The sequence below is a fragment of the Chiloscyllium plagiosum genome, chromosome 2 (genome assembly GCF_004010195.1).
Source record: "Chiloscyllium plagiosum isolate BGI_BamShark_2017 chromosome 2, ASM401019v2, whole genome shotgun sequence".
NCBI lineage: Eukaryota > Metazoa > Chordata > Chondrichthyes > Orectolobiformes > Hemiscylliidae > Chiloscyllium > Chiloscyllium plagiosum.
The window spans coordinates 142,041,275-142,058,316 of record NC_057711.1 but is presented as its reverse complement, the minus strand read 5'-3'; the positions used below and the strand labels follow the sequence as shown (position 1 = coordinate 142,058,316).

The 17,042-nt window shown below is 41.7% G+C and overlaps 1 protein-coding gene across 11 annotated transcripts in view; it reads left to right on the top strand.

The window, feature by feature from the left end:
* Nucleotides 1–15,581, top strand: part of ppp1r3b (protein phosphatase 1, regulatory subunit 3B) — a 33,615-nt gene extending 18,034 nt beyond the window's left edge. For 5 of the 11 annotated variants that reach the window (XM_043720032.1, XM_043720088.1, XM_043720114.1 and 2 more), the window contains one exon: nucleotides 12,231–15,581. In XM_043720032.1, the coding sequence (XP_043575967.1) occupies nucleotides 12,231–13,128 (898 nt within the window). In that variant the 3' untranslated portion in view covers nucleotides 13,129–15,581. Of the gene's footprint in view, nucleotides 1–1,612; nucleotides 1,859–2,492; nucleotides 2,576–2,959; nucleotides 3,031–7,110; nucleotides 7,349–9,390; nucleotides 9,520–9,595; nucleotides 10,338–12,230 lie in introns of those variants that run through there. The other 6 variants (XM_043720071.1, XM_043720061.1, XM_043720105.1 and 3 more) reach the window with 6 other exon arrangements.
* Nucleotides 15,582–17,042: the final 1,461 nt, after the last annotated feature.

Here is a 17,042-nt window from a genome sequence, read left to right as displayed (position 1 = left end):
CATCCAAATCATTTATGTAAATGATAAAAAGTAGAGGGCCCAGCACTGATCCTTGTGGCACTCCACTGGTCACAGGCCTCCAGTCTGGAAAAACAACCCTCCACCACCACCCTCTGTCTTCTATCTTTGAGCCAGTTCTGTATCCAAATGGCTAGTTCTCCCTGCATTCCATGAGACCCAACCTTGCTAATCAGTCTCCCATAGGGAACCTTATCGAACGCCTTACTGAAGTCCATATAGATCACATCTACTGCTCTGCCCTCATCAATCTTCTTTGTTACTTCTTCAAAAAACTCAATCAAGTTTGTGAGACATGATTTCCCACGCACAAAGCCATGTTGACTATCCCGAATCAGTCCTTGCCTTTCCAAATACATGTACATCCTGTCCCTCAGGATTCTCTCCAACAACTTGCCCACCACCGAGGTCAGGCTCAACGGTCTATACCGCCTGGCTTGTCTTTACCGCCCTTCTTAAACAGTGGCACCACGTTTGCCAGCCTCCAGTCTTCCCGCACCTCACCTGTGACTATTGATGATACAAATATCTCAGCAAGAGGCCCAGCAGTCACTTCTCTAGCTTCCCTCAGAGTTCTTGGGTACACCTGATCAGGTCCTGGGGATTTATTCACCTTTAACCGTTTCAAGACATCCAGCACTTCCTCCTCTGTAATCTGGACATTTTGCAATATGTCACCATCTATTTCCCTACACTCTATATCTTCCATACCCTTTTCCACAGTAAATACTGATGCAAAATATTCATTTAGTATCTTCCCCCATTTTGTGTGGCTCCGCACAAAGGCCGCCTTGCTGATCTTTGAGGGGCCCTATTCTCTCCCTAGTTGCCCTTTTGTCCTTAATATATTTGTAAAAACCCTTTGGATTCTCCTTAATTCTATTTGCCAAAGCTATCTCATGTCCCCGTTTTGCCCTCCTGATTTGCCTCTTAAGTATACTCCTACTTTCTTTATACTCTTCTAAGGATTCACTCGATCTATCCTATCTATACCTGACATATGCTTCCTTCGTTTTCTTAACCAAACCCTCAATTTCTTTAGTCATACAGCAATCCTTATACCTACCAGTCTTCCCTTTCACCCTGACAGGAATATCCTTTCTCTGGATTCATGTTATCTCATTTCTGAAGGCTTCCCATTTTCCAGCCGTCCCTTTACCTGTGAACATCTGCCTCCAATCAGCGTTCAAAAGTTCTTGCCTAAGACCGTCAAAATTGGCCTTTCTCCAGTTTAGAACTTCAACTTTTAGATCTGGTCTATCCTTTTCCATCACTATTTTAAAACTAATAGAATTATGGTTGCTGGCCCCAAAGTGCTCCTCCACTGACACGTCAGTCACCTGCCCTGCCTTATTTCCCAAGAGTAGGTCAAGTTTTGCACCTTCTCAAGTAGGTACATCCACATACTGAATCAGAAAATTGTATTGTACACAGTTAAGAAATTCCTCTCCATCTAAACCTTTAACACTATAGCAGTCCCAGTCTCTGTTTGGAAAGTTAAAATCCTCTACCATAACTACCCTACTATTCCTACAGATAGCTGAGATCTCCTTACCAGTTTGTTTCTCAATTTCCCTCTGACTATTAGAGGGTCTATAATACAATCCCAATAATGTGATCATCCCCAGGATCTCAATTATATATACACTGATAATGAAAGTGTAGTCACAGTTGTGATGGGGAAAATGTGGCAGCCAAGTTGCATACAAGTTAGCAGTGAATTGAAACATAGAAAGGTAGAAACTAGGAGTAGGCCATTTGGCCCTTTTTGAGCCTGCTCTACTATTCAACATAATCATGGCTGCTCCTCTGTCTCGCTCCTCCTCCACAGTCTTCTGAGGTAGTGAATACTTTTCGTGAAGAATTCTTTATGCATCTCAGTACTAAATGCTCCACTCCCTCTCATGGTTCTAGATTTCCCAAACAGGGAAAAGAGTCTGTCTGTCCAGTCCTGTTGAGATTCGATACGTTTCAATCAGATCCCATCTCATCCTCTAAACTCTGGTTCAAAAGACCTGTACCTGTATTCATTAATCTCTCCTCATACAATAGTCCTAACATTCCCAGGTTTCAGCTGAGTGTACCCCCTTTCTGGCAAATGCATCCTTTATATGGAAGGGAGAGCTAGACTGGACACATCACTCCAGGTGTGGTCTTCCCAATTCCCTGTATGAATGCCATAAAATGTACTGATTTCTGAACTCAAATCCTCTTGTAAAGCCAATGAGATAATCTGTGATGTGGTTTAGGTACAAATAATGACCAGGAAATAGGGGAATTCTCCCATGTTCTTTGAAATAGTTAAAAATCACAACACCAGGTTATAGTCCCAACAGGTTTATCTGGAAGTACTAGCTTTCGGAGCGCTGGTCCTTCATTAGGTTGCTGTGACACCTACCTGGCAAAGGAGCAGCACTCTGAAAGCTAGTGCTTCCAGATAAACCTGTTGGACTATAACATGGTGTTGTGTGATTTTTAACTTTGTCCACCCCAGTCCAACTCTGGCTCCTTCACATCTTGAAGTAGTGCAGTAGGATCTTTTGCATCCACCTGAGAGGTAACTATGCTGAGGTAATCTATTGAAATGTAAACACTGATTATGCGCATAATTCTCTGGAATAGATACTTGATCCCATGACCTGTTGACTTGGAGGGAAGAGTGTAATTACTAAACCACAACTGAAGCTTTCAAGTCTTTTGTTTAACACATCAACCTAGTTGGAGAGGAGCCACATCTGATGGATAAGCACAACTTGTGGAGTCTCAACAAATTATAAATCAACAACTTTGTAAAATACTCTTGAATAAATAGACTGGAATTAAGAAGTGAGATTGAATAGTTCATAATGTGTTTTGGAAGTCATTTTAGTCATTTTGTTAAAAATAAGGTGAGCACATCTGGAAATACAGTTTCTGACATGTTTTATCATTAAATGCCTAGCTCTTGAATTCACGAGGTCTCCCAGAGGTATCATCCCTTCATCTGAGGAGTCTTGCTCTCACCCTGTGAAGGTAGGACAGGCACCTCCAAGGATTCCTCTTAGTTGTCCTCTTAAGTGTATTGCTGCACCCATCTCACATCTATTGGGTCACAAGGCCACTGTTCAACCTCCAAGCGAGTACCAACAACCACTCCAACCTCAGAGCGTTAGCGTGCAGTTGCTGCTAGAGTATGAACTAATTCAGAAATTGAGCTCCACGTCATTGTCCGTTTCACAAGAGTGTTCTGCATTTTGCAGGATCTTGCTGGTGATCTTACTTGATGCGGGGAGGTGCGTTGCTGTGGGAGACAGTTTGCAGAAATCCTTCACTTTCCAGGTTGTCTTCTGAAAGCCCCTTTTGTTTTCTCCTCCAAAGCATGAGCACCCAGTGACATGGAACTCAGAGCTCAGTATGAGTAAGTTCCCGCAGACTCAGACACACACACACGCAGAGACACATACACACATGCAGAGTCACACACACAACAGCTCTGAAGTTGGGTTTGGAATGGCTTTGATTTTAGATTGAAGGTGTTCAATGAGCAGTTTCCTGTTTCGTAGAGGTACAGCACAGAACAGGCCCTTTGGCCCACAATGGTATGCTGAGATTTAATCCTAATGTAAAATATAGTAACTTAACCTACGCACCCTTCAACTCACTGCTATACAGGTACATGTCCAGCAGTCGTTTAAATGTCCCCAATGACTCTGCTTCCACCACCTCAACTGGCAACGCATTCCACACATTCACAACTCTCCGCATAAAGAACCTACCTCTGATGTCTCCTTTATACCTTCCTCCTAATATCTTCAAACTATGATTTCTTGTACCAGTCAATCCTGCCCTGGGGAAAAGTGTCTGGCTATTGACTCTATCTATTCCTCTCATTATTTTGTACACCTCGATCAGGTCTCCTCTCTTCCTCCTTCTCTCCAGAGAGAAAAGTCTGAGTTTATTCAACCTTTCTTCATAAGGCAAGCCCTCCATTCCAGGCAGCATCTTCTCTAGACTATTTCCTTCATTGGGGTAAGAAGCAACATTGCAAAAACAATGCTTCTCCCAAAGCAACATGTCTGCATCAAGACATTAAGCATTCAATATTACCTCTGCTGGGAAGGACATGTTGTTTTATTCCTGAAACTCCACTCAAGCAGCAAATGCTCTATTAGGAATTCGTTTGTGGTGACGTACTCCTGGGAAGATGGTGAAAATGTATTCGGGAAGTCTTCAAAGGATTACTGAAGTGGTCAGACATACCCAATGATGGAAGTTCCTGCTTTGTGATCAGTTGAAATGAAGAAGGCTCTCTTTGAAATGGCACCGGGCACATCAAGAGATTTCAAGAACACGTGTGATATCACATCTGAGAGGGAACATAATTCTCCATACGACTCAGCTGCCCAACCCTGAGAAGCCCCCCCTTATCCCTGCGTATAGTAGAGTCTGCAGGTCATACACTGTAATTGCCAACCATTCAGAAAACATTAAATCAGTGTGAAAATAAGTCCTTGTGTTGAAGATGGAGCATCTTCATCACAAGGACTGACTTCAGATGGCTACAGATGGATAGTGGCATTTTTATTTGTTTAAAAACTCCAGCGTGTGTCAGCTTGCATCCCCAAGAATGCAGCTTTGAATTTCGGACACCTTTCAAACAATGACTAGCAGTCACCAAAGTGAGGAGAGCAATGAAAGAGGTGCCTTTTCACAGCAGGACATGTATTCACAAATATCAGGGCATGCAGTGGTTTAAAAAAATGCCCCATGCTATACACTATTCCTTGTAACTTTGTGTCCCTACCTATGTACCGAGATGCCAGGTTCAAGTCCCTCCTACTCCAGAGGTGTGTAACAACACCTTTGAATAGGCTCAATAGCCAAACTGTTTTTTTTTAGGGCTACAACGGCATTTTGATTTATATCAAAATGTTAAAGCAAAGATGTTTGGAAGATCTAAAATAATATTGGCAGAAAAATCTAGTTGACCAGCTAAACTTGAGCAGCCACAACATGATTTTTATGGAGCTGATGTGTAAGGGATGCGTTGATTGCACTGCAGTAGACAAGGGGAACACTATGTAGGTCATGCCGTGTCATGTGTGCTATGGCTGTGCGGTTTACTGATGATTCAGCCTGACATTTTTTTCTTTCTTTGGAAGTTTTTGCTGATGTTGGTTTGCCAATCCATTCCAATCTCCAGGAGTCAGGGTTATCAAGTGAATCCCCAAGCCCATGTAAAAAGGAACCAACCCCTTGTGCCCATTGCTGTGTAATTCAGAGGATGGCTGGCCTTTGTAGATTGAAATTTGAATTAGTCATCCACAACAGGGAGCCTTGTTTATATGGCATACATGTCCCAAGGTGCTTTGATGCAAACTGACATAGAGCCAAAGGAGAAGACGTGAGGGCATGTGATCCAAAGGTTAGCCAAAGTGAGCTTTAAGGGTCAGGTTTATGGAGGGCATTTCATTTTGGACAGCTGAGTGACCAATGATTTGAGATGAGATGGATGTACAATTGGCCAAGACTCAGAAGAAGACATTGTCCGGTGGGTTGTAGGTGAATAGAGACGAGATTGAGGATTTTGACCATGAAGATGAAGGTTTTAAGTTCAAGGGGTTGGTGGAGTCCAGATAGGTCAGTGATCACAGAGATGACGCCAGAGCATCTGAAGGAGATCCTAAAGTGTGGAAGAGAGGTACAGTAGAAGGTGGGCTGAGGCAGGGGCAGTGAGAATGGATTCTGTCACAAGTAAGTTTCTTTTTCTTCATTCATAATATGTGGGCATTGCTGGCTAGATCAACATTTACAGAGGAACCTCGATTACCCAAAGGATGCGGGTGGGTAGTATTTCATTCAGTTAATCAAATTCTAGATAATTGAATGCTGGATAACATAGTTTAGCTGAGCATCAGGACCTTGCGATCTTATCGGACAATCCAATATGCAGATAATCGGGTTCCTCTGTTGTCAGTCGCCCTGGAGAAAGCGGTGGTGGTGAGCTGCCTACTTAGCTGCTGCCCTCAGCGTGCTTTTAGGAAGAGGTTGTGATCCAGTGAGGGATTGGCAATATAATTCCACATTTAGTGTGGGACTTGGAGATTGTACATGATGATGCTTCTTTGCATCTATTGCTCTTGTCTTTTTTGGTGCTTGAGGTTGTAGGTTTGGAAGGTACTGTAGGAGGAGCTTTGGCAAATTACTACAGTGTATCTTGTCAATGGTTCACACTACTACCACTGCATTGGTGGTGAAGGGAGTGAATGTTGAAAGTGGTGCCATTCAAGCAAGTTGCAATCAAGCAATACTGGTGTCTTGAGTACTATTGACACTGCGCATATCCAGGCAAGTGAAGAGTAATCCTGACTCATGCCTTGTAGATAATAAACAGGCACAGGGGAGACAGGAGGTGAGTTAGCAGCTGCAGTGCCTTACCTCGGACCTGCTCTTGTAGTCAAAATTTGTATATAGCTACTCCAGTTCAGTTTCTGAACAGTGATAATCCCTCTGGATGTTGATAGTCGTTAGTAATGCCAGACAGAACAGCAAAGAAGGTATTGGTCAGTGCATGGAGTACAAGAGTTGGGAAGTCATGTTGTGGCTGTACAGTACATTGGTTAGACAATTTTTGGAATACTGCATGCACTTCTGGTCTCCCTGCCATAGGAAGAATGTTGTGAAACTTGAAAGGGTTCAGAAAAGATTTACAAGGATTTTGCAAGGATTGGAGCTAAAGGGAGAGGCTGAATAGGCTGGAGCTATTTTCTGGAGAGCATCGGAAACAGAGGGGTGACCGTCTAGAGATTTACAAAATCATGAGGGGACTGGATAGGGTGAATAGACAAGGTCTTTATCCCCAGAATGGGAGAGTCCTAAACTAGAGGGTGTAGGTTTAGGTATGAGGGGAAAGATTTAAAAGGGATCTTGGGGCAACATTTTCACAGAGTGGTGTGTGTATGGAATGAGCTGCCAGAGGAAGTGGTGGAGGCTGGTACAATTGCAACATTTAAAAGGCATCTGGATGGGTATATGAATAGTAAGGGTTTGGAGGGGTATGGGCCGAGTGTTGGCAAATCGGACTTGATTTATTGAGGATACCTGGTTGCCACGAACAAGTTGTAGACACAAGGTCTGTTTCCATGCTGTCCATCTCTACAACTGAGTCTATGAATGTCATGGATTAATAGTTAGATTCTTTTGTTGCAGATAATCCTTGTGTAGGGCAAATGTTATCTGCCACCTGTCAGCCCAAACCTGGATATTGTCTACATCTTGCTGCATTTGGACAAGAACTGCTTAGTGTCACAAATGGCGCTGAACATTGTGCGCTCATCCGTACTCTGACAGGGTGAATATTCTCTATTCTGATGGGGTGATGGAAGGAATGTCATTGATGTAGCTGAATATGGTAGGGCCTAGGGCAATCCTGCAGTGATGTCTGAGATGATTGGCCTCCAACAACCGCAACCATTTTCCTTTTGTGTTCGGCATAACTCTGACCAATAGAGAGCTTTCCCCTGATAACCCATTGACTCCAATTTTCATTGCACTTCCTGATGCTTTAACTCTACCTCTTGAGTTCAGCTCTTTTGTCCATATTTGAACCAAGGCTGTAATGAGATCAAGAGTCAGTTATCCCTGGGGAAATCCAAACTGAGCATCAGGGAGCAGTGTATTCCTTTGCAAGTGCCATTTGATAGCACTGTTGATGACCTCTTCTGCTACTTCAAAAGTAGACCCATAGAGGGATAATTGAATGGGTTGGATTTGCCCTGCTTTTTGTGGACAGGACATACCTGGTCAATTTTCCACATTGTCGGGTAGATGTCACTGTTGTAACAATACTGGAACAGCTTGGCTAGGGGAGCAGCAAATTCTAGCAGAAGTCTTCAGTACTATCACCAGAATACTGTTGGGCCATGTAACCATTGCAATACCCAGTGTCCACAGCCAATTATTGATATCATGTGGAGTGAATTGCATTGGTTGAAGACTGGCATCTGTGATTCTGGGAACCTTAGGAGGCCGCGAAAATCCTGGACTGAATAGACTCCTTCTGTGCCCTAATGATTCTGACTAAGTGTAAACAGTGTAAAAATGGAATCAAGATTATAATTCACTGATTTTCCACTATCTTTAGCATCTTAGAAATATGTTGTTGAATAATGATTGTAGTATATTGTTAAGTAAGCTAGTGTATCACTTTTTCTGCTGAAAAATTTCCTTTTTATATTTAAACATAGAAGGTCATTCAGAGAGTAATATTTTTAAAATATCTACTTGACACTGTGGAATGTGGCACATTAAAATAGTTTCACCTTCTCCATTCCATTATGGGGTTATTGTACATTTTGATCCTCATTTATCTAATAAAAAACAACCTTTATATCAGTGCTTTGTCTGACCTCTGTGTTGGAGGCTCCACTTCAGAGACTGTAACCATGGCTGACCTTTCCCAAAGTAGTACAAGAAAGTGCAGCACTGTCACAGATAGCATCTTCGTGAGGCATCAAACCAAGACTTCGGCTACATCTCGGGTGGATATAAAAAAATCCCAGACCACTTCTTTTTTTTGAAGAAGGACATGAGTTAACTCCATTATCTTGAGGTAGAGAAAAGCACTTTACAAATGGAAGTTTTGTTTTCGTTTAAAAATTAATTAAATGTAGTGGATAGTCTGCTTCACAACACTGAAATGCTGGAAAGATTTGAGTTCCTGTGGTGTGCGGTAAGGTCTCCTTTCAATGCTCAATTTCGCTTGTTTATCCTTCCTTCATTCTTGGGAGGTTGAGGTTTATAACCCATCCTGAGTTACAGTGAAAATGATTTGGCACCATTTGAGTTGCTTGTTTCAGGCTGGCAGTAAGATTCAGCCATGTTATTGTGTCACTGGAGTAATGGGGTGTATTGGCAGGATTCCTCCCCAACAACAGGCATTACAGGACCAATTGGAATTTCACAACAGTCCTGCAGTTTTATGGTTTTACTGATTAAACTAGCAATTGGATTTTTTCAAACCACCAAGCTGGTAAACCCAGGTGATAAAAGAAAACTTGCAATAAATCAAGTGGGATCAAGAAGTCATTTGGGATTGGAAATCCAGACTGTAAAATAAATAGATACTAGGAATGTGAATAAGGAACATTTGTCAGTGGATGGGTTAATTTTCATATTTTTGACTTGACTTTTTGTGGTGACTAAGCTGGTTTGCTACTGATTTAAACTATAGAAGCTTGCTGTTTGTTTGTTTTTTTTTTAAAACTATGTCGAAGGTAATAACTGAGTTTGATGCAAATATTTTTTAAACCAACACTAATCTGTTCATGAGTTCAGGTGGTTACTTTAAAAACTGTTCGTCCTGCAAAGATAGACATTTTTTTTTAAATGCAGCTTTAACAAAATCTCAGGAGATGTCAGAGGGGGCAGGAAGGAATCTTCTGATGAAGGGAGGCTTTGTGGATTTATACGTTTCTGACCTCCTTGCAGTTTCAGTGGCCCAGCGGATAACAGCAGTTTAAAGTGAGTTCTTGTTTGCATTCGGCTAACTGCCCAGCTTTCCTGTTTGCTGGGGGGGATGGTAGGCTTCAAAATGTGCATGTAATTTCCAGAAATTAATATTCTTTCTGTCGTTACATGAGTGCAATACATGCAGATAAAGTTGCCTCATAAAGTAGGTGGCAGAAAACTATTGCTGTGAAGATGTAGCACCATTCATCCATGACTGCTGAAATCCATAAAAAATACACTGTTAATATCACAAATTGACCATTAGTGCATTCATTTCAAGGTCGTGTGGATCCATTATGCTGTTTGCTTTTAGATACGGCTGAGAGTATCAGGTCTATTCCAGCGGATAGGTGGGGGGTCTGGGGAATGCAATCATTTGGATTACTAATTGGCTTGTCAAAATATGCCGAAGGAACACAGCTGGTTTAAGGGCTACAGAACACAACAATTTACATTTGTAAGTGACTTTAACACCGAAAATGCTTTTGAATGTTTTAAGGGACAAAAGATGGGCACTGAGCGATGTGAGCTATTTAGAAAACTGGCAAACTGCTTGGTTGAAAGAACATCTTGAAGGAAGTCATGATTTGGAGATGCTGGTGTTGGACTGGTGAAGCACTCTGAAAGCTAGTGCTTCCAATTAAACCTGTTGGACTCTAACCTGGTGTTGTGTGATTTTTAACATTTTGAAGGAGGCAGGGAAGCAGAGTGATTTTGGAAAGGTATTCCAGACCTTAAAACTGAAGGTGTGACCACCAACAATGGAGTGATGGAGGACAAATATTGCAAGGGAATGCCTCGGAATATTTACCACAGATACATTTCAATCAGTAAGCAAAATTCTGAGGGACAATCCCATCCTCATTGATACACTAGAAAGATTATACATTTAGTAGCCAACATAAAGTTAAAGCATATGTTTGTGCAAAGACAGGTGACAGGTCAGAATATTGGACAGAATATGTGGGATTAAAAAAAGGGAGAATTTGATTGAGAGGAAGCTCTTCAGAAATGTACAAGTAGATACTAAGAGTTTTTAAAAAGGAAGAGTTAACAAAGTGAGAATTGGCCCTACAGGGAGTGAGTGAGGAGGATTAATAATGGGAAATAAGGCAATGGCAGATGAACTGAACAGGCGTTTTGCATCATTCTTCACTACAGAGAATCCAAATAACATTCCTGCAGCAGTGATAAATCAGGAAGTGGGAGGGAGGGAGGAACTCCAGAATCCAAAGTGGTACTGCAGGCTAACAAATGCCTGATGGGTTTCATCATAGATACGTTGCTTTTAATTTTCTCACCCCCCCCCCCCCCCCACCCCCAATTCAATAACCACTCAATTCAATTAGAAAGTAGAAAATGTAACTCCTTTATTCAAAATGGGAGGAAGACGGGAAACAGGAAACTGCTGGCCAGCTAATTTAACATCTGTTGTAGGGAAGATGTTAGATACCAATATTTTTAAAAAATCTAAATCCAGGCACTTGGAAATGTTCAAGATAGTTGGGCAAGATCAACATGATTTTATGAAGTGGAAATTGTGTTTGCCCAACCTATTGGAATTCTTTGAGGAAGAAATGTGTGGGTAAAATGGAATCAGTGAACCTGCTGGTCGAACAACTGGAGACAAAAGCAGATTTGAATTAGGCTAATCAGTTTAAATTATACCCCAAAAAAACCAAACTCCAATTAAGTTTGAATTGAATTTATTGACAATCTTAAAAGTCACTAACACAATTCGAAGCTTCGGGGTGTATAAGACCAGGGAAAATTGAACAGCCAGGAAGAGAACTGCCAAGCCAGCATCTGCAAACTACCTAGAGAATAGCTCTTTTAAAAGTACCTTTATCGATCAGTAACCTATGAAGAATTCCCAAGAAGAAGAAGACAGGAATACAGAGAAGAACAGAAAGCTGCCTGGTTTTGAGATGAGAAGTTTTGTTTTGTAAATCTTAATTGGGATTTTTATCAGACTAGTATTGTAGAAAGGGAAAGTAAAAGATAGGTTGGAGGAAGGTGTTGTAAATAGTTGTTAGTTAATTATTCTGTTATACTTTAAGAGATAAAGTTGTTACTTTTACTTTAACTAGTTCTTGGCCTATCGAATTTTCACAGATTACTGCCTGGGATAAATCTTTTCTGTGTTGCTGGGTTAAAATAAGCAGGAGGATTTACTGTGTCATAACAGAACTTTAAAGTTGTAATAACACTAATTAGCACAACTGTTGTTTGTGTTTTAATATATTGGTGCTCATTGCTTTCTATTATGCATTCTGTAATGTATTTTGATAGTTTCCCCCCCCCCCCCCCACATTTCATTATTGATATTGGAGCCTTCACCCCCCCCCCCCCACATTTCATTATTGATATTGGAGTCTTCATCCACCCTCGTCCTATTGTTTTGAAATTTGTCCTTTCCCTGTTGACCATTGTCACCTAAAGATTTTCTGAAGTTTACATTTTCCATCCCATATTTGATCACCTCTTGAACCGTCAATGTTTATGACTTGGTGATACATTTTCTGTCTGTAAAGTGACTTGCACTTTTTGTCTGTATTAATTGTGCAGTACAAGTGTATTAAATGCTGTGAAGTAGAGAAATCACAGCAATTAGGCTTTGTGGTAGTAAATGTTTGCTGTGGTTCCATCTCCAAATCTCTTGCAAATTGACTGAATTGTTTCACTAGGGCAGCAGCTAATTTTTTTTTCTTGTTTCCCTATAGTATGCTTGAGATCTTGTCTCCTAGATCTGCATTGCCAATTGACATAGCTATGCAGCTATATCTCCCTCCTCCATTCAAGCAAGCAAGCTATACCACAAAAAGAGCATTGAAAATAACCCAGCCGCTACGGCCATGCATCCACCTCCACATCAGTGAAGATACACCAGAAAATAAGCACAAAATCAAGGAGCAGAAACGCGTCTCTTTTGCAGACACAAAGGGCTTGCCCTTGACTACGGTTAAATTCTTCGATTTGAATGACCTAAATTTTTCCTTTAACGTCGATGATCTGATCAGCAGTTTGGTAGGCCTGAAGACCACAGACAAAGATAGCCTGCTCTTAGATTTTTCACAGCCCTCATCAGATTACTTAGATTTCAAGAACCGTCTAGAAACTGACTTTGTCTGCCTTGAAAACTGCATGTTGCAAGATAATGCAATTATGGGGACAGTCAAAGTGAAAAACATTGCATTTGAAAAGTCCTTGAAGGTGAGAATAACTTTTGATACATGGAAAACCTTACAAGACCATGCCTGCTGCTATGTCCAAGACTCTTATGGGGGCTCAGATAAAGACACTTTTTCATTTGAGATCCGTTTACCAGAGTACATCGTTCCACATGAAAGGATAGAGTTTGCCATCTGTTATGAAAGTGGTGGGAAGACCTATTGGGATAGTAACAAAGGGCAGAACTATAGGTTGATCCGATCGGAGCTGAAACATGGTCCAGAATCTTGCAAAACAAATCAGCCACTCGATAATGTATTGACTGAATCTGACCACATGCCGGGATATGGTATTGAGTTTGACCATTATGGTGGACTCCGGTGCTCCTATGGCCTATTTCCTGAATGGCCCAGTTACGCTGGTTATGATAAGATGGGACCTTACTATTGAACAGGTTCGCTTGGGCCTGTATCATTCTTGAAATGGAGATGGTTTTTTAATGTTCCTTTCAATATAGCAAGTTTTGGGTACAGCAATGCAAGTGTTGGCTGTGAGCATCAACTTGGACGATTTCAAACACTGGAACTTGCAGTTTTTAACATTTCTTCAGTTTGGTTTGGCAGTGAACAAGCACGTGTTGTAATCAATAACATGAAATATCTTCTGAGGATTTCAACAAGAACACTGCCTCTTCAAAAATACCAAGTGCTCTTCGTCTGTACTTTGTGTTGCTGTCTAATTGCGCAGAGTGTTTGTCCTGAGGCACATCTGTCAGTTTAAGGATGACCCTCAAAAATTCTGAAGTGTTTCAGTCTTTTTAGTGTGCCCAGTTGGACCAAGTAATTTCAGGAAGTTGTGCTAAAGCAGTAATCAGCACATGGAATGGACTGGTGTGTAGGGCAGTGGGAACCACATGGAGGAACACAGGAAGCCGCAATGGAAGCCATTCCTGAGTCTTTACCAATAGATGATCTGACAGTCTTTCTCAACCTTATTTTATTTAAAGAACTATTTGAAACCCAAATGTGCAAGTTTGTTGTCTGAACTGGGATTCTGGTAACAAACTCATTATCATGAGGATTCTTTTTTGAATATTCAAATCACTGACTCATGTTAATTTTGCTGAACCATTAGTAATACTCAAACTGATTGGAATCAGTTTGATCAAGTCTAATTATATGAACAGGAGAAGAAAGGAGAATGAACACTTACATATTCATTCTGTAATGTAGCAATTTGTTCCTCAAAGATGACGATGCTCAGTTTTTCATCTTTTCTGTTAGTTTCCTCTACTAGCCGGATGTTGATTTGATTTTTTTTTCTCTCCAGAAGTCTTGCATCTTAGTGACATGGGGCTTGTACAGAGATGCTCCTTCCCCCTTGGCTGGGAGATATTTTAAACTGAAGTCCTCCTCCCTCTCCTGTGAGGTTGTTATTTATTCGGGCGATGAATCAAATCACAATGATTCTTTTCAGTATGCTGTGGATTACTGTGTTTGTCAAAACCAAATTTTTGCAATGCAGTCTATGAAAATGAGTCATTGAGTGAGCAGGCATATGTGTCAACAAATGACTTACCCTTTTTGTCTTTAAGGCACTGTAAGCTGGGACATAACTTCTTGAGTATTTACAGCTACCAAGTGTCATACTCAAGCGTAACATGTTTTGTTCTATGTAGTAGACACAGTACTGGCTAAGCTATTCCGCTTGAAAAGGCATGAAGATATGCTGCATCATAGGAGAGTTACACAGAAAACTATAAGTTACTCAAGTTGGCGTTGACTCCAGTTCCTCTGTTTGAGCATCCTGGGAAGCTCATGGCCTTTGTTCAGTTTTCTATCAAGTGGTGGAGTCATACATTTGAACTGCCTGGGAACGTTTGAAAGTACTTTATCAATCATAGAAATTTGAAAATTTTATTTTCCTTCCATTTCTATGTTCTTGCACCCACTGGGCCAGATATTGAGTGCAGTTCTTTACAGTGAACTATTGTAGTTCTTGTTTCCCACAAGGAAGGCCATTGAGAATGTATTCTCCCCACACCCCGTGGACACTCTGCGTATCTTGCCCCACTATGTGAGGCCAATATTTAAAGCATTGGACAGGTCACATAGCAACTGCCAATTTCCATTTTTAAACAGCCATTCTGGAACTTTGCCTGGTGCCTGTGGGATAATATTTCATCACTCTGTCCCACTTTTTCTTTTTTTTCTTTTTGATACTGTGAACTGCTGGCTTTGCCTGTTAATGCTGGAAATTGTAGCAGGGAAGGAAACTATTCACTTGTCCCATTGATTGATTGTCCTACAACTGTGTGATTCTCTGTTCTAGCTCCAGTCTGTACCTCCCTGCATACCTCACTTCTATCACCACCATTCTTCTTTCCAACATTAATATCATGTTCCTGCTCAATAAATACTTAGAGTAAAATATCCCATTTTTTCAATCGTTCAGTGTGGATTGGGGGTGAAATTTTTTCATTTCACTCCTTGCCCACACCCCCACCCCAAAATTTGTCTTGGTACCTCAGCGGTTTGTCACTAGTAACGGTAATCTTTGAAGATCTTGGAATAGATTCTCTGATAATCAAGTCCTGTGCAAAGTTTCCTCTAAATAAAAAAAAAGTTCCAGTCCGAGGGAAGGCTGTGGTTGAAGGGATATGGAGCAAATGAGCTTGTAGGTCAGCTGTGCTGGTGGAACAAGCTTTAAGGGCTGAATAGTCTGTTCCTATTTCTCGTTCCCAATTGTAGTGGTCTAACTGAAGCAAGCTGAGGCCACTTCCTGCTCCTCTAGATGGGAATACTCTGACGCTGTTCAATCATATCAATCACTGGTTTTATGTTTTTTTTGCAAACGACATTGTAGGATGGATGTGCTTTACACATTAAAGGTTGGTCTGGTTGTGTCTGTGTCCAAGTTAGTTTTTTCATGTTTAAGCCTTTTCATTCGGCTGAAAATGAAGTTTCAGGGCTAAACTTATCTGGCTGAGCCAGTTTTCCCAAAGTAACTGATTTTCATTTCTAATGAACAGGGAATCGGGAGAAAGAATGAACGTAGAGATTTTATCATCATAAGTAATGTAATTAAATGGGATTCTAAATGAAGCAAGACCAGCATAAGATGCACACTCACTGCTCCTCGTCCCCTTGGAGTGATTAAACACTGGCAGTACAGTGGCACAGTGGTTACCACTGCTGCCTAACAGCATCAGGGGCCTGAGTTATATTCCAGCCTCAAGTGACTATCTGTGTGGTGTTTGCATGTTCTCCCTGTGTCTGCATGGGTTTCTTCTAGGTGCTCCAGTTTCTTCCCACAGTCCAAACATATGCAAGTTGGACAGACTGGTCATGGATTGGGCAATTTAACATAGTCAAGAGTGAGGTGCTGGAAAAGCACAGCAGGTCAGGCAGCATCTAAGGAGCAGGAGGATTGACATTTAGCCAATCCACCTAACCTGTACGTCTTTGCAAAATTTGCAGATTGTGGGGTCCAGCTGCCTACTCATTACCATGGATATGCAGTCTGTCCGTTCTCCCATCAGGGGTCTCTGGGCTCTCTGCTTCTTCCTGGAGAGAAGGCCTGAACTGTTAACCATCTCCACCCTCCTCTGTCTGGTTGAGCTCATCCTCACTTTGGATGACAACTTTTTAATTCCCCTCACTTTCTACAGGTCAAATATGTGGCCAAATGGGAAATCCCTTCCCCACATCAACATCTGTTTCCATTTCTGGGGATAGGCTGGTCACCAATGTTCAGTACAACCCCACCCCCCTTGCCCTGACTCTCACAGTTACCTTGACTACACATCCTCACACTCTGTTTCCTATAAGGATTCCATTCCATTCTCCCAACTTCTCTGCCACATCTGTCTGAACATCTCAAATCTCCAAATGTTTCCTGAATGGAGAATTCCCCAGCAATGTGATTGACAGGACCTTTGGCTGTGTCCATCCCATCTCCACCCTTCTGCCCTCACCCCTTCCCTTCCCTTCCCTCCCACAGCAGCAATAGGCTCTCCCTGTCCTTACTTACCATCCCACCAGCATCCACATCCAAAGGACTATGAGCTGCCATTTCCACCACCTGTGTGATGCCACCACCACCAGATACACATTCCTCTCCCTTCCCTTGTCAGCATTCCGCATAGACCGTTCCCTCTGGGACACCTTGGTCCACATCTCCTCCACTCCAAACATATCTCTACAGTCTCGCAGCACCCTCACATGCAATTGTCGAAGCTGCAAAACCTGCCCGTTTTCTTCCTCCCTATTCCATATCCAAGGTGAAGCAGTACTTTGCCTGCACTTCACTCAATCTGGTATTTAGTATTCGTTTCTCACAATGAGGTCTCCTCTACACTGAGG